The sequence below is a fragment of the Triturus cristatus genome, chromosome 2_2, assembly GCF_964204655.1.
Source record: "Triturus cristatus chromosome 2_2, aTriCri1.1, whole genome shotgun sequence".
Classification (NCBI taxonomy): Eukaryota; Metazoa; Chordata; class Amphibia; order Caudata; family Salamandridae; genus Triturus; species Triturus cristatus.
In genome coordinates, this window is record NC_140582.1 from 1,040,717,895 (window position 1) to 1,040,736,421 (window position 18,527).

General features: G+C 46.1%; 1 protein-coding gene across 2 annotated transcripts in view; it reads right to left on the minus strand.

Moving 5' to 3' along the window:
- Window positions 1-18,527, minus strand: part of HTT (huntingtin) — a 2,065,683-nt gene that overhangs the window by 713,563 nt on the left and 1,333,593 nt on the right. For both annotated transcript variants that reach the window (XM_085642500.1, XM_085642499.1), the window contains one exon: window positions 13,064-13,140. In XM_085642500.1, the coding sequence (XP_085498626.1) occupies window positions 13,064-13,140 (77 nt within the window). The remainder of the gene's footprint in view (window positions 1-13,063; window positions 13,141-18,527) is intronic.

The following is an 18,527-nucleotide window of genomic DNA, read 5'->3' on the forward strand; positions in this document are numbered from 1 at the left end:
GTAGCAACAAGCACCTTTAGCGCAGAACTTTGGGGGTTTAAAAATCCTAAGCGTCTCTGTAAGGTGGAAAATGCATTTCTACACCACCTCCTCTACCTGGGGCCAGGGACCCCTATGGATGCCCGTAAGCATGAACTGGGCATGAAGCCAATTAAATCACTTCTGGCATTTAAACCAGTCCTATATTGGGTAAGAATCTGGACAAAGCCCAACTTGGCAATTCATTATAAAGCAGTACATGAAATTTGGAGAAGTGAATGAATAGCCTACCATGTTATAAAGACATCTTGTGGACCCTTCGACGATAGGTTGTGAAGACTGCTGGATTAATTCGGAAGCAATGGCTCCTGAAACCGCGCAGCTACTCAGGGACAATTACTGGCCGTCAATACGTACTGTAGGAGGAGGCCCTCTGCTAACTCAATTTTGTGCAAATAAACCAACTGGTTCTTTCGAATTCTATTTGGACAATATTTTCCCAGTTATGAAACAATCCCTTTTGTGTAAAATTTTTAGTGAATAAAAGATTCACCACAAAATGGCAAAGTTCTGGGGCAGTCCCAACCACATCCGACTGCAAACAAGGCAAGAAATAAACTTTGCTTCATTTTATGCTGCTATGTAGCAAGTCATTGCCAGCAAGGAAAGAATATATCAGACCGTTTACTCATCAAGCACAATATAAGGTATTGCAATGCACCTATGACACTTTGCCTACATGCTGATAGCGAGCTTGTTTATAGGGCAGTAGCTGAACACATTTATGCCGCTTAGTGATCAAAGTGGCACCACTTAAAGGTATATCCAGCTCCAAGGGCTGGAGTTTTCTAGTTTATAGTTATGGTATTTATAGTGATACTGCGCTCTCCAGCCAACGTAAGAAAATTAAGGGATAACCTTTGGTATCTCCAACCCTTGGTTCCCCCTCTTTTTGATTCGCCAGATTGTTTAAGCTACTGGTCAGTTGCTCTTTTGCATACACACTGTTAAATTTAGACCCGTCCCTAGAAGCAGGTTCTGCCAATGAAATATGCCAAGTCTGAGATGTCCTCTATGACGTTTTTACCACGGTCTTGCGGAGTGCACCTGCCAGTACCAGCGTGTTTTAAATATGTGAATTTTGTATTAGATCTGTTTCCATACTTATTTAAGCTATTGGTCACTTGCTCTTATTTAAATACAATGTAAAGTCTTGTAAAGACTTGCACTATTCCTTTTAGCAGGTTCTGCCAATTATATTAGCCAAGGGTGAGGCGTCATCTATGTGGTTTTTATCATGGTCTCATGGAGTGTATCTGCCAGCTCCAGTATATTTTAAATATGCAAATGTGTTAGATCTATGTTAGTTTTAATGCTTTTATGCAATATTGGATGGCTTATAGTTGATAAGCTGGAACAATAAAGTTCTTTCTCTGCTTCTTCATTACATATGTCATTGCTTAAAAGGTTAAAACTACGCTGAGGTTAAATATTGATTTTCTCTTAGTAGGTTCCCCGAATTCAGTGCTACACTCAGATAAAGAGTAAATTGACAGATTCCTTAAATGGCTTATGTACTGGTAGATAAGCGGATTGTTAAAATATAAACACTAGGTATACCTCAAAGTATTCTAATTCTTCCTTCTACAACATTTCTCTGCACTTTATCATTTGCTGTTAGTGTTTATTCGTTTTTAAACTTTTTGTTTTACTCTAAAAAGGTATTCTAAGGTTTTAAAATTGATGGGAGTTCTATATTAAGATTCTTATCTTTTTATAAGTTATGTTTTTAATATTGAGTTATTAATTGCAAATAATAATACATTTAAACTAAAAAACTGTCTGATTTGTAAACAAAGTACGAGTTACTTACCTTCGGTAACAATGTATCTGGGTAGAGACACAGTCTAGTCGCAGATGCCTTAACTTAGAATATCCCCAGGCGTCAGACTGGATCCAGAAAATCTTTTTACCCAGCATAACCTCTGCATGCCGGGAGGCGACGTTGCTCAGTTCCGTCCTGATGTTGTCCACGGAAGTGACGTCAATGGAGCCATACAAGTACCCCCCCCCCACTCTCCCCCCGGCGTGCTGACAACAGTTTTCTTCTTTTCCGCGTCCCAACGCAGATCCGGAGAAGCTGTTACCTCTGGCCTGTTTTCTGTTTTTCAGGCCTTCTCGACGCCTTTGGCGTCTGGGAACAGTGTGTGATGCATTCGGACTTCAAGGCGTGTGAATCCTGTACGCGGCAGATGTCGGAGACGGGTCCACACGCGATCTGTATGTGGTGCTTGGTGGTCGACTTCGAGGAGTGCGACGCCTGCCAACAGCTGAAGCTGAAGTCCCTGGGGGAACGTCGCATGTCGGCCAGGATGTCCCATTCAGAAACCCCATGCCACTGGTCTCATTCTCGTGCTGGAGGGTCGTTTCGGGACAGGTCGTGGAGTCGTTCCCACGAACGTCGCTCTCCAGCCACAGGTAGGCACAAGAAAAAAGTCATGGAGGTCACCGACCACACGCGACTGCGGGGCCCGCTACTCCCGGTCTCCACCAGACACGGGCCCTCAGGAGTCGCCCCACTTACCCACCATTTCATGGACCTGGGGCGACTAGGGCCCAGATGGAGGCATATTCTTGGGCCTTACTAGCCTTCGGGCCCCATAGAGGGGGTAGCGACTCAGATCGGGATTTCCCTGGCAGGTTCGACCTCGGCACCGGTCGAGCACCCTGACTCCGGTTCCGGAGTCACTGCGACGTCAGAACACAGTCAGGAGGGTCATCCTACTCACACGTTCAAGCCTTCCATGTCGTCTCCGCACAGCCCTTTGGGCTCCCTGCGCCGACGCCAGCTGAGGATGTAGTGCAGTTCTCGGCACTGAGTCGACTCAGTTCCTCTCAACAGGTTCCCACCCCGGTGGAGATCGCGGATGGACGAGGCTTCTTCGGGGATCATCGACGTCGAGACTACGCCGTCACAACGCCAATCGAAGCCAGTGCCATCGGTTGGTGGAGGATGTGGAGGCCGAAACTAAGGAACGCCCCTGTGGGTTCGCCACCCCCAGGGTTGTTTCGCTGTCCCTCTGGGCAGGACCCTATGCACTGGAAGGGCCTTGGATGTCTTCTGGCTGTAGAGCCCCCAGGGTTTGGTGGCAGGATTAGTCTCATGCCGTCCCCTACAGATGACTGTTGTTGCCACCTCGTATGGCCACAGTGGCTAGTGCGACTTTTGCGGTTCGGAGGGCAATGAACATTTTACAAGTGCAGCCACCCTCAGTCTCTCTGCCCTCTGATCCTTTGCTGGATCTACTCCACCAGGGCACCCTGGAAGTGGAGCCCTTGTTGCCTTTTGGCGAGTCGTTATACGACGCTCTTCTGGGAACTTGGGCGCGGCCTTCTCTGGGGAACCGGTGGATCATGCTATTGCACATCGACGTTGCCCTGCTCCAGATGACCCTGTCTGTTTGTCCCTCCATCCTAGGGCTCAAGGGCTGGAAATTCTGGTGGCTTCAGTCTCGCTGCCTTCTGCCCCTCCTCCGTTACTCCCTCCCACTTGGAAGTCTCGATGGTTGGAGTTGCGTGGCTGCCAGGTATTTGCGTCCACCAGTGCAGGCCTTAGATCTCTGAACACGTCTTGCGTGTTTGCACAGGCTACTTCTGCCCTTTGGGACCCGGTCGAGTGCCTCCTTCCCTCTCTTCCGGAGGGTCCTCGGACTGACCTGGATCGGTTGATTCGTGATGGCCAGGAAATGGCGCAATTTTCCATTCTGTCGGCCATGGACACCACTGATTCGGTGGATCGAGCTATGGCCCGGTCAGTTGATCTGCGTCGCCATGCATGGCTGCGCGATCGCGGTTTCCCTGCCAATGTCCAGGAGCGTCTTAGAGATTTGCCCTTTGATGGCGTCACCTAGTTCGACAGACATGCTCACTCAGCAGTTCAACGTCTCATGTCTGAGTTACCATGAGTTCCATGGTTTCTAGTCCTTGTTGTGGACTTTGGCCTTTAGTTGAAGTATTGTCACTGCTTTTTCTGGTGCTCCGTCTCTGGCTTCAAGACGTTATTACCCAGGCGGACTGTGCGGCTTTTCGCCGTCTTGTCCTTCTTTTGCTACAGCTGGCCAACTGTTTCTGCATTTCTTTTTGAGCCCTCTGCCTAAGAGCTCATCTCAAGAGGTGTCCCTTGCTTTTATAGGGATGTGCCTTACCCTATGTGGGGTACTTGTTGGCTATTGTATAGCTGCTCTTCCTCGCATGGAAAGTTTCGTAGGCTCCCACGGAGACTTCGGAAAGATTATTTTTTGTCTATACTGTGGGTCTCCTGATTCGTCCCGCTCTTCCTACTGTGGTAGGACGTCTCCTCTGGTGAGACCCAAGGGTTTGGTGTGGCTCTCTCCTGGGGCATCTGGGTTGTCGTCTACAGTTGGTCCGTAGCTCTCTCCTGCCTCTGTGGAGGCATACTTCCCCGAAGTGTTGTTTGAGTTTCTGCTACGCCTACCTCTCCATGGCGTGTTCTTTTGGCTTTGCTGTGCTCTTTCTGCCTGTCTGCACGTGCCCCTTGGGGGCATGTTGTTCTGGTCCGTTCTGGAACAGTTTCTTCCGTGTTCTGTGTGGATTCGACATGTGTATACACACAGGATATGTTCGCTGTCACAGGGTGCCGGCGGTGTTCCTTGCGCCTCTGTCTTGGCTGCGTTCTATTCTGGTACATTCCTGGTGTGAGGAAGTGCTTACGTCTTCTCTCATGGCTCGGGCCCAGTGGGAGTTTTATCTATAGGCAGTGGCATGTCCGCCAGCTAGGTCACTGCTGTGCGTTGCCTTCTTTTTTCTATTTCCATCTGCACTTCCCTGGCAGGGACTCTGGTCCCTTTGAAAATTGCAGCACAGAGGTGCTTCTGCTCCTGGTCTTTGCTGCTGTTTTCTAACCAACTGTGGCCTACTGTTTGAGGTCTCTGACTCTTACTCCAAAGGTTATGTGTTCCACTCCAGGTGTTCCACTGGTTGTGGGTTCTCAGTCCACTCTAAAGGCAATATCGCTTTCTTTTTCTGTCAGACTTATGTCTGTGTATTTTTCACTCTGTCCTCGTGAGTGTAGTGGTCAGTGTCCCCATCTGTGTCATGGGAGACCAGGGTTCCTCCCCGTTGATGGGATGCTGTCGCTATTTAGGTGTTTTGTGGAGTCTCTCTTTACCTGGGGCATGCTCTTCGAGTTCTTCCCGGTGCCTCTCAATTTGTCACAATTTGTGTTTAAAAGAGACTACACAAAACACCTATGACACAGACGGGGACACTGACCACTACACACACATATATATACACATATATATAAATGTCTGAGCTTAACCACAATGTGGGAGCATGCTTACTAAGTTTTCCCTTGCCCTAGTAATGGGGGTCTTTACCCCAAATCCTTCTCTCTCTCTCTCTCTCTCTCTCCCCCTCATTATGGGAGCGAGCCCTCTGTCTCCCCGTTTTCCCATTTTTTTTCCTTCACCGTTGGTACCTCTGGGTACGGTTGGTGGCTTGACTATCTGATGCTGCTGATGCTGCGCCCATCTTTATTTGCCACTGCATGTGTGTGGCTAATCCTTGAAATCTTGGGCTTCTGCATGGGTGTGGTGTAGTGCTCGTGGTACCGACTGTCTCCTTGTGTGTATCCTGGCATCCACATACATGCATCTCCTGGTAGTCTTGTATATCACCTTTCTTTCTTGGCATCCACTGTGATGTATCCTTAGGGGTATTCTAAGCTAAGGAATCTGCGGCTAGATTTCTCTATCAGATACTTTCTATTAACAACCAGTTCATGTAGAATCTCCTGCAAGGGTCTCTCAAGATCTGACACAAAGATGATTTTATCTGTGAAAATTGTTAATCATCTGCATAAAGGGCTCTATCACCAGTGGTCCGTAGGTGCTGTACCAAATGTAAATAAGATAAGATCAAACTAAACTTCATTTTAATTTCCTGCCCTCCCACTTTGATATACTATGTAATGCCTTGGCTCTAACACATTTCGCTAGGGTTTCCAAGGAAAGAAATAGCAAAAATAGCTAACACCCTTGCCTGGTTTACCTCCTAACAGACATCTGTCCCAATAGCATGCCATTCAGTCAAATCCTGGCTCCGCGTTCTTGTTAGCTTGCCGTCACCAAATTTGGGAAGCCCCATGTACTGCATTTCATCTCCCAGGTAGCGCCAATCCAACAAAAGGTTATTATGTTATCACAAAAAGACCAGAACCCCTCCTTGTAATGTCAGTGAGAAGGATATACCTTCTTGGTTTTTTCATCTGTGAAGAACCAGATGAAGCCTATTAGTCTGCAACCTGTCTGCTAAATCTTTATTGTATATTGATTTCTATAATCAACAGAGAACTGGCCTCTTATTAGGTACATTCTAGTGGGTCCTTGTTTGCTTGAGGATCAAAGACATTTTTTGACCAGCCACTGGTGGGCTAACCTTATTCCTAAGCCTACCACCTCCATGAAACAAAAATAGATTTGGGCCAAATGTTTTATTAAAACTTGCAAAAAACCTTACAGCGCCAGCTGTCTTTGAGGTCCCTAAACCCTCTGCACCTAATCTTTTGTTTTGTCAGTCTCCAAATGGTCCCGATCTTCCCCAAGAACTTCAGAAGGAGGGTGAGGTTCATATATTTCTGCCTCTCAAATTCACTAGGGAGTTCAAGGGCATAAAGAGCTTTGTAGAACCATCAAAATCGAAATATGTCATGGCTGTAGTCGGAAAGTAGGATCCTTCTGACATGGTTACCCTCACTTTTTGCCTGATGGCAGTGTGTTTTGACTGTAGTTTGCTGGGATCCTGCTAATCAGGTCCCCAGCAACTGTGTGTTCTCCCCTAAATTGGCTGTGGTAAGTACTTGGTACATTCATAATTGGCTACTGGTGCACCCTTATAGGTTCCTAGTATATGGAACTGAAGTACCCCGGGTATAGGTACACCACATGTATAGGTACGTCAGTGCAGCCTGTGTGACATGGTGCTTGCACCCCTCATGACAGATATACATTTTCTTATATCTGCGGTTCCTGAACTTAAAACCTATAAGTCACCCCTATGGTAGGCCTTTCAGTCCTTAGGGGAGGGTGCTTGGTTAGAAGTGTGAGGGTGTCCCTGCATGAGCAGGACACCCCTACAAAGCCTGGAGAATCGACTTCGGGATTTGTAAGTGCAGTCAGCCATTTTAAGGTATATAGTGGACATCAGTCATTACGAGATGTCAAACTATATAAAGGCTGCACCGAACCTGGTCATGTTTGGTATGAAACATGTTGGAATCATACCCCCAACACAAATTCCGATATTGGAAGTATGATCTCATGTACAGGGTATACCATGTACTATCGGTAAACAGAATCAGGGTCTTCTAGCAAGCCAGTGCTGCTGCCAACCACAGACACGATTCTGCCCTCCTGCTGGTGAGCAAGGCTCGAGCAGGGGAAGGTAGAACAATAGGTTTCCTGACACAGGGAGTTGTAGCCACCTCCAAGACAGGACTTAAGTGCATTGGGCTGGGTTAGCGGCAGTTTCCAGCGCCACCAGACTGCATTGAAGAGCACAAATGGTGGCCTTTTTGAATACACCTGTTTGATCCAGTTTAGGAACCCTTTGTTCCCGCTCTGGCGCGAAACTGGACAAAGGACAGGGGAGTATCATCCCCTCTGTCCAGCCCCATCTCTGGGAGGGACCCTTGAGTCATTCCAACCGTTTACTTAGGGTGGGTCCTCAGATTCATCGTGGGACAAGACTCAAGCATGAAACCACGTTACTTCAACTGTCTGAGCATTTTGGGCTTCGACTGGAACCGTTGCCTGTGCTATTTTCAGGATCCCCACAAGACGCATGGGCATCAAGGACATCCAAATTAATCTCCCTTGGAGTGAAGGAGTCACTCCCCTGCATCTGCAGGCACCGCATAAGCTGAATGGTCTGCTGCTCCTGTCATCCTATGGACTTCCCAAGGCCCAGCAACACAGGTGGTGATTCTGCAGCTCCCTAGATGCCTCTCTGCAATTTAGAGAACAGTATCCCTCGTTGGAGCCGCTGGGATTTAACTCCTGTGCACCGTGTTGACTTACCATTGCCAAGACTTGTTGGCTCTGTACTCCAGGGATCTTCGGGCTACAAGAAGTTCCAGCATCCAGCACATCATCCTCCAAAGAACAGCGCCCTCCCTGCACTCCTTGCATGGTGGGCCTCCATCTTGGATGAACTGCCAGAGGTCCTCTTGCGACTCCTGTGCCTCCAGCCTGTGGGTCCTCTTGAGGGTCTTCCTGTGCTTCAGTGGTCTGCCCTGCTTCCTCAGGGCCTGCTCTGACTCTCCTGCTGTTGGAGTCTCCTGGACCTTCCTGGTCACCTCCGAGTGGTCCACTCTGCTTGCAGGTTCTTCACTTCCCAAATCCACCCTTGGATTCCACTGGACTTTGTCTGGAACTTCTCCAGAAGCATTTCTTCCTGGGTCTCCTATTGTGGTCAATGGCAGGTTCTGACATCTCTTCACCCCTATGCACAGGGCTTACTGGTACAGTTAACCTGGTTCCTGGGGCATCCACAGGTGGGGTGGCTCTCTAACCTTCTGTCCTACAAGGGGATCCTTTGGGGTCTTTTGGAAAGGGTACTTCTCCTTTAAAACTGCAAAAGCGACTTCTCCATTGACTTCCAATGGGCACACAGCTGTGTTTCCAATCTGCACACAGCCTCCGTGGGGTTCCTGGGTACTTACCATAGGTGGTTTCCCTGTGTCCCCATCTCCTCTGAGTCTTCTGTTCCAAGTTTTGTTCTCCTTTGCAGTTCGCATTCCACTTTTTTAGTATATGGTTTGGTCTCCCCCTGGAGACCAGTGTATTTCTGTGCTACTCACCTGATTCTCTGTAAGTATTTTTGTGTAATTTGTTCATATCACCAGGTAGGAGATATACCAATGTTATAGCAATTGTATGCTGTAATAAATAGAACTATTTTTATACACATTGTGATTCTTTTTCGTTTATCTACTACTGTCAACTAAAGTTGCTAAAACAAGCTGCTTGACACACCTTCAAGATAAGCTTGAAGGCTGCTTTCCACAGCTACCGCTTTGAGAGCTCAAGGTTATCAAAGACGACTAAAATCATCATAAGGGTTGCCTGGATTAGTGCAAGGTGCACCACTTGAGTAAGTGTGCACCATTTACTAAGCCAGCCTCCTACAACTGTGAAAGCACACACATTTCCAGGCAATGTAACTGTGTGATCCCGCTAGTGCTTAGGCTGAAAAGGCCTCACTTCCTCCCATCCCACCATCTACCAAGCTCTTTTGCCTCTTGGTCCTCCAACCGCATAACTTCTCTGCCCACAGTAACCCATCAACCGAAGCTAAAATCCATCTCAATGCTAGTAGTCCATAATATGGTTACTTTGCCCGTAACGTTGTCCATCCACATACATTTCCCTTCTCTAGTCCCCACTAATGTATGTGTCCACCCAATACATTTAGGTGAATGAGTTGCCTTACTGCTGGAGCCTATGTGGCAGAGGATGCTGTCCTACTCCTCTGCGTTGGCCTCAGTTTCTCCTCCACTGCCCTCACTGATTCTTTTCAAATGCTTGATCACCCAACTCTTTATCTGGGCTGATGCTATTCCTTCTTTGAACCTTTTGCCATCACATGGTTCTGCTTTCTATTGGCCCATCAAGTTTTATCCTAGAGCAGGGCCCTCAACCAGCTCTATGCCCAATATACCACAGTCCTCTGGTAAGTACCTGGTGACCCATTGTTTGGCCCTCCATTTAAAAAAAGTGAAAATGGGTGGCTCTATCTATATTTATTTCTTTGACCTCTTTGGAAGTTTGTCACCATCCTGAAGCTTCTCCTCTTCTGCAGAATAATCGGTGAGAGACCGGAATATTAACCGTTCAGTATTATGTACGACCAGGTACTTTTAATCTTTGAAAGGATGAACTGGACTGCTATATCTGGAATGGATTCGCTTTTCCCGTTTAGGGAGCCACTGTGTGAACACGATCTATCTAATTAATTTGTCAGGTCGTTTCAGCATAGCGTTCAAAATGCTCATAATGCATTTTTTAACATCTCTCCGTTTAGCACCCTTGGGACTAGCTGGACCCTGTTGTGGTTTCTCACGGATTAGTTTTCTAGGTCGTCTAGCTTCTACTGATGGATTATATGATCTTCTTCAAGACAGATCGGCTGAGCTATTCATTCTCGAGGGATTGCTTGTCTTCCATTCCTTCTATGTAATACAAATGATCTTCCATGTTAGTCACATACTTTTGTCTATCTTGGCGTTCCTTTTTTCAATTCCTCCTAAACTGTACCAAGTTCGTCTTTGATGTCATTGAAGAACTTTTGTTGTCTTCCTGAAGCTTTTAGTAATCATGCTGCTGTCTTTAGTGGGGGCGGGGTCTTGATGGTCACTCATTTCTTAGTCAGCTTCCATCACAAACTGCTTCAGAGAATCACTAATTTTGGGTAGCTGCAAAACGGAGGTTGGTCTGCCGCACAATGAGAAGCGTTTGAAAAATAACAGCAAAATAAGGAACAATAACAACAATCACCACCCTTCCCACTCCCTCCACCATACTCACTCTTTTAATGTGCTCCTGGCCATCCCCACCCCAGATAGATCCCAGCCCCTGCTGGAGTTCCTATATCTTAAACATGGATATCCTTTGACAAAGCCACAAAACACAGCAAACAGCAAACTAAGGTATTTAGAGCATATCAGTTCACTAAACTCTATGGAGAGCAGTGCTATATATCGGACCCACAGTTCCTGGAACACCTCGGGTTGTGGATAGTGGAGATATCTTTCCATACCCAGAATGCGCCATAGTCTATGTAGCCAGTCTGAGCCCCAGTCAGAGTATCACCTGCAATGCCGTGTCCAGTGCCAGGCTAATGTTTCGCCCTAGTCTGAATTTCAGGGGAAAGGTCATTGGGTTGAGGATCCCCAAAACTATGTATGCCAGAAGTGCAGGACTTTACGTGTGTCAAGATGCATGTCTATGTCCATCAGGATTGTGTCCTAATATGGAGTCAGCTTCGACAAGCCCAAAGTAGGTGAACTAGTGTCCCCGGTGCACCACAGCCTCTTCAACTGTCCTTACTGTGAGTGGAATTGCCTCGGTGCAACCTGGCGGGTGTGAGGTACCAGTAAGTGACTATCTTAGTAGCAGTTTCCCCACTCGCTGTGTTATGTTCAGTGTGGCATGCCCTGTAGTATATGTCTGCCCATTCTTTGCAAGTAAGTGGTTGCCACAGCTCCTGTTCCCACCGTCTCTGGCCCTGTCTCTTCTCTTCAGTGTGGGGTTGTATCAAGACGGCGTATAAGTCGGTGGTGATACGCTTGTCTCCCTCTCTGAGGAGAAGCCATTTTTCAAAAGAAGTAAGTACCATCTGTGACTCCCGCCGTAACTCGCGGTGGGTACCCAGCGTCAACTCTGCAGGTAATAGAAGCGTTCCTTTTCAGGAATTTCATAGCCCGTTTTCAGTTGCTCGAAAGGGACCGGTCCGTCTGCGTAAAAGCAGTGTCTGATGGATCTGCAGCCGGCCTGCTGCCACTCTGAGAAGGCAGTGGGATGAAGGCCCGACACAAAGTATGGGTTTTCCACTATGGGCATGAGCAACGAGAGGAAAGAGGTCACTCCATTCTGGGTGGCTACTGCGTCCCATGTACGAGAGACGGCGAGGAGGAGGAGGGCAGCCCGGGGACACCGCAGTACAAGAGTGTTTATTAATTAATTTTAAATTAATTTGTAAATGTTTTTTATTCGGGTGGTGGAGGCAGGTTGCGGAGCGGAGTTCCACTGAGTTTTTCCCCAACTCTGTGGACCTCCACATAGTCTCACTATGCCAGCTCCGCCCGGGGTTACCTATGACAGGGCAGGGAACAAGGCATGAATTTGCCGGGGGTGAGGTATGCCCTGTGCAGGTAGTAGAACTGAATAAGCTTGAAGCGAGCATTCCTAGATACCCTGACTTTCAGAATCTATAGGTTACAGCCAAAAGACCTTCAACAAACTAAGCCACATGAAGCATGTAAAATACTACTTGGCAGGGAAAGTACTGATAAAGGGTGTAATCACTTGCTTTTGCACCATATAGAGAATACATTTCACATTTTTAATAGATAGGGCCTTATTCAGAGTTTTGGGGACGGGTATGCCATCACAAAAGTGACAGATTTCCTGTCCGCTTAATTACAAGTGCCATAGGATATAATGCATTTGTAACAAGACGGACCGCATATCCTTCACGTTTGTGAGAATAAGCTGTCTACTAAAAGCTAAATCAGGCTTTCAATCTTCCATGTTAATGCTGCCTTCGTTCTGTGTAGAATTTCGACTGTTAAGAAATATTCAGGTGTCTGAATTCTAAGCAGTAGCGGCTGGTGTGTCGGCAGAGTGGCTAGGCGGGGAGAAATGGACAACGAAGATAACATTAAAAAAAATAGTGCAAAAAAGACCTTACCTACCGCCTGCCGCTATTCTGCTCCATGTCCTCCCTGCAGAACAGGCTCCCAGTCTCCCCTGCGGCCAATCCTAACACTGCTCTCATGCTTGAAAGCAGCGTCGGGAATTAGCCTGAGCGCGGTGAATTTGCACTCCCTGAGAGCTTGGGAGTCTGTGCTTGCTATCTCCAACCTGGCAACGCAGCTGGGTTGGAGATAGCTCGGTGCGCATGTCAGTTTGGCCGTCCTAAGAAGGCCGGCCAAACCGACATGCGCACTCATTGCATTACCCACCACTCCCTCTCATCACTGCCCTCGAGATGGACCTGCCCTCAAGACTCATCTGGCTCTTAGAACCTGAAAAATAAAACGACAATAAGCCTGTTTTATTTGTCAAGTTTTGAGGCTGGCAGGGGGGTGGGGGGTGCGACGCTCCTCAGACATAGCGGAGTCGCAGCCACTGATTATAAGTATTACGGACTCACGTTGTCAAGCTCAGAGGCGCACTTAAAATGAGTATCTGTTCTCTCTTCAATTAAGTATAACAGTGCAGCAACTAATGTGCCACTGAAACCTCCGCAAACATATAATTTATGATTATGAAATTGTTACCTTTGTGCTAATCCACTGTTCTGCAAGAATTCCTGAATTCTATTCAACTCTTCAACTGGTAACTGAGCAATACTGTTCTGTAAGAAATAGAAATAGTGTTGTCAAGATGATAAAATGGAAGATTGTGCAACAAACTGTGACATTCAAACAGAGGCAGGAGCCATAGGATCGTTCCTAATGTATGTTCTGTTCAGCCTAGGCCTTGCAGATTTTGTCACAATCTAAACCACGCAGATGTCAGCAGAATGTAATGGGTTGTCTGCCTCGGAGAGCCTAGCTGGATTTTCAGTATCACTTTTCTGTAATGAGATTGAAAAGCAAGTACAACTATTTAACAAGTAGAAGCTGACCAGTAACATTGCAGCACATACATTAATAAAGCTGTGAGGCATGCGGCATGGGAAAGCAAAAGGACATAAGAAGGGACAGAAAAAACAGCAGAGAATCTTGCAATACACAGCATTCTTGTGCAGAAATAACAGGACAGCGCCTACAACACAGAATGGCAGGAAGTCAACGCAAGCCTTGGAGAGTCGAAAACGAGAATCGTTTATTGCAAAGCTAGGGAGTGCCCCACGGCGCAACAAGCAAATTAAACCAGAAATTTGCCTCGATTTGGCACTCAAATGGTGCATCTATAATTTCTGTCATATTGGGATCAGGGGTGGGTATAGGGAAGATGCTCAGGAACATCCGGAGTACACTTCCAGATGTGGCACAGCTCTAGAGATAGAAGGGACTCCATGTGTCCATGAAATGAATATGAAAGTCTATCAATCAGCTTGGAAATTAGATGATCTAATAAAGCGCCCTCCGGAGCATCCTTCGCCCAGGATTCATGAGACGGGACGGAGGCAGTGCGCCAAAGGAGTAAGGTCCAAACCTTCGCCACCTCCAATGCAGAGAAAACAACAATGAGAGCTGGGAGAGGGCAGGGAGCCCAGACACGTGACATGTCGTGTCCGAGCGCCATGAGCGTGTCAGCTGCTGCAGACAGCACGCCCTCCATATGCTTGCACAGACCCAAGCGCTGCTCTAGGAGATGACCTTTTGGAATCGGTCTTTTGAAACACGCTTGTGGCGGCATCCACCCTGCGGGAGCGAGCAGCGGCGCGCAGGGGCCATCTGTTTCCAATTAGCATGGCCGCGCGCGCTTGATTACATTTGCCTGCTCGCGGTCGCTTTCACTTTCTTGCCTGCTGTTTTCAAGGCACTGGAACATTTTTATAAAATGGCGTGATGATAATCTGCTCTCTTCCTCTACTTGTGAAATTGGAATGGTGTTACAATTCCTCCTTGATGGGTTTCATAAAGGTCTTTCAGTCGCTATATTAAGAGCACAAGTGGCTGCTATTCAGGCCTTTCGTAGTCCGGTTGGGGAATTTCTTAATCATGACATTTTTGCGTTTCGACTCCATAAGAGTTTTGCACTCTTCAGACCTATGACTCGATCCTTTTGTTCTCCATGTGATCTTCCGTTAGTTATCACTTCTTTACAAAGGTTTTCTTTTGGACCTCTTTGTATGGTGGAGTTAAAGTGGTTGACCTTAAATGTTGTGTTTTTAGTCGCAAGTTTAAGAACTGATCCATCTTTTTTAACTAAAGTCCCTATCTTGGCTCAGAGAACAAAAAATATTTATTCCCTCTTTTTTTCTTATCCTTCTTTAGAGGATGAGAGGTTGCTGCATTTACTGGATGTAAAGTGAGTCCTTTCGATTTATTTGAACCATACACTCCTTTCAGGAATTCTGACAGTTTGTTTGCTACCTTTGGTGGGGTTATCCAGGGTAGCAAAGCTTTTAGTACTACCGTTAGTAGATGGATTCTGGAAGCTACTTCTGTTGCATCTGAGGCATGTTGCATCTTGGGCCGATTTCAAGTATTTCATGCAGATTTACTGTGCTGGCACTTGGGCTACGCCTAATAGTGTTTTGCACAACCACAGGATCCAGGCTGCGGGTGTTGGGCCGAATTCTTTTGGTCACAAAGTTTTGGTATCACTATTGGATATTTGAAGTCTGATAATGTTTTGATTTTTTAATTTTTTTTCTGTATTAAACAAATGAACATTCTAAGCAACCATGAGTGTTGTGATTCTTCATGACTAGATGACGGGAAGGATAGGGATAATGCCCCAGTAACTTACCAGTAATTTTAATTGTCCTTTGTCTGTAGTCCTCGTCATTACGGCTCTCCTTCCCGGTTTGACCTGCAGTTGATCAATTGGTTTATCTGGAAGAGGAGTGGGATTGGCCAGATCTTCTGCCACCTGATATGGTCAAGTCCACTCATAGTTCCTAGATTTGGTTCTGTCCATGAGGTTAAGTTCACCTGACTGTGACGGGGACTAAGGATAATGAATATTACAAGTAAGTAACGAGGGCAATACGCTCGGGTCGAGTTTGCTAAAACTGCAGCAAAACGAACAAGCATTGGCACAGCCAATAGGTCTCGCTTTTGGGACCTTATAAGTATTTAGTTATGCAGCACAATATCCTTGGTGCAACAACATCAACTGTTGCATGGCTAAACACTTATAAGGTCCTAAAGGCGAGACCTATTGGCTATGCCAATGTTTGTTAAGTCTCTTGTTACAGCGATAGCCTTTGTTTTTAGTTTCTCTAGGCGTTGTACTGAAGTTACATTTTTATCCAAACCAAATCCCAGAGAAAAGTATGAATTTGCTGTCTCCCCTGCATTCTTCCTAACTTCCATTTGAATTTCTGTGATCTCTTCACAAAATATATAAACTTTGTATTGCTGCTGTTGGCTGACAGACCATTATTCTTCTTATATTCACTGAGGGCTGGAAGTTGATGCTACACGCTACACTGGAACCCAAGATCAGAGGTTAATGGTTACTAGGTACATAGAGTGCTTTCTGTCTAATATAAGGCCACAAGGAGCAAATGTTCAGAGGTGCTGTTTCATGCAGCAATTCAGCCTGCATTCCACAGTGTTTTTGCTCTTTTCAAGATGTTGCGTTTCTGCAGTTTTGTTTACGTTAAACAAATGACTCTTGTTGGGTGCAGACTGTGAAATGTGTCGTCTCCACATGTCTGCGTGACTTCAGGTTGCGAGAGAGTGTTCATGACGGCCACGGATGACCCGGGGGGGAGGGGGTGGGGGGTGTTGTGTGTGTGTGTGTGTGATGGTGAGGATATGGTGAAAAATGGGGCCCAAGGAGTACATACAATGATGAAGTGGAAGGAGACGACGTTTGAGCTATGCAGATGGAGGATTTCAGAAAGATGTCAGGCTAAAAGGGCCGTAATGGTCTACTGAGTGAGAGGCTTGCAGAGAAAAGTGGTATGAAGGGGAACAAGCATTGGTAAATGCATTAGGTGTCGCCTATGTGATTAATAATAATAAGCTGTTTATGCAGGTGAAACCAAAAAACAAAGATATCCGATTTGATATCAGAGTAGACTACCGGTACTCGGTTCAGTACCTGAGCAACATAAAACCTTAAGAGAAAATGTTGCAAGAGCAATTTTTATATTCAATTAAAAAACATAACCAGAAGATGGCAGTGTTGTCCAGTTCTTCCAATATGGGGCGTGAGTGCTCTGAGGTCTTCAATGGCTCGTGCAGGCACATTAATACAACCGCCCAAAACGAAGTCATAAAATCGAGTGCAAGAATTTATCGCCACATAAAATGGAGAATGTGATCAAATGAATACTCAGTGGCGTCACGATGAAAAGATTAGGAATGTAACACAGCTGTTTCAAAGCTTGCAGCCAGGGAAAGTAAACACAAATAAATGTTCCACACAACAGCGGATGGACACAGTAACTCGAAGATGGGAACTGATAAGAGCGCCACTCTTAAGATATATGAAGTACAAGAGACTTCACAAGCACAGCTTGAACAAATAAGCATTTACATGCTTTAAAATATTTTGCAAACCCCCCCTTCCAGTGTGCTTTATGAGTGGTAATTTGTTTTTTTAATGTGCTGTGCAAAAGAGGTATGACGACAAAGGAAAATGCAATAGAACAGTATTAGTTATAGAATACAAATGGAATAGAGGAAATAGTGAAAAAATGAGAGACACATTTTGGCAAATTTTAAAAGTGCAAGTGCCCGTACTGTTTTGCAAAAAATGTACCCCTGGTCTTTCTGTGCAAACTATAATATAGCAATGTGTGGATTGTGTTACCCATATTTGTTGTTGGAATTACATCAACAGCCATACATGTTACTGGCGATTTTAAACAGGTTGACGTTACTGTAGCTTTCAACAAAATGGTAACTATAATCCCAAAAGCTAGGTTTGATTTATTGACCACAGTAGAATGATGAGCAGTACTGACCCTCCTGTTTCTAACAATGCGACCTATACATTAAAGGAGTTAAGGTTTTATCTGAAGTCTAAAGCAGGTTTTTTTATGAGTGATATTTTGCCATTTTCAGGTCTCGCATACAGCCAGTGTGGGAACTGTAGTCTATAAAGCTTGTTAGGTCTAGCCTGGGCAGCGCATGCGCTGCTCTGTGAGGCATGCTGTTTTCAGATAGGGACTTTAAGCTCTGCCCACTCTTCGCCCATATTTTTCGTTGGCTTCTGTCACTGTCCACTGTAAACTGTATTTTTTCATTGGTAAATAGCCTTAGCAATACCTCCTTATCACCGACTTGTCTTATTTTGTAACCTCCCATGAGTACACCCCCTGTTACGTGTGCTGTTACTTGGTAGGCTTTAATTACAGCCGGAAACCGGGCCTACAATGCCCGTTTCCAATCCAGGGAGGACCTGGCCTGGCAATTCGGGCTAGACTGTTCCCATTGGGCGCAGGGTCAAGACTGATTTGCATATGGCTGGGTTCAAACTGGAATGGCATGGGGAGCAAAAAAACGATGGATTTAGGCCCAGATCTCTGTACTGGGGTGAATGTATCACATTGTTCTGCATTCTGTCCATCAATTGCTCTTTTTACATTTGTCAGTATAAGTGGGACGGGTATGACCAGACGTGGGTCCCGTGCTCTCCATGCCACTGGAGTCAAGCTATCCTCGCTGATGAGGGGTGAAACCCCGAAACTGGTCCTAGGATGCTTGTCTCCAGTCCAGGGAGGACATGGTCTGGCAGTTTGGGCTGGACTGTTCCCATTGGGTGCGGGGTCAAGACTAATTTGCATATGGCTGGGTTCAAACTGGAATGGCATGGGGAGCAAAAAAAATTATGGATTTAGGCCCGGATCTCTGTAATGGGGTGAATGTATGACATTGTTCTGCATTCTGTCCATCAATTGTTCTTTTTGGATGCGCACGCAGGCACAGGAGCAGTCTTTGAATTATGTGTTTATATTAAATTACTTAAATTTGATTGAATTTAGACGTCTCAGCTAAGACTCCTTCTTTGGAACCTTGGTAAATCAAGGGGAGTCTATGCTGTGTCACTATTTCCATGTTCTTCAGTTTGGTTCTGTTGACCCAAACAGGTCTGTTTTGACAGCTGCAG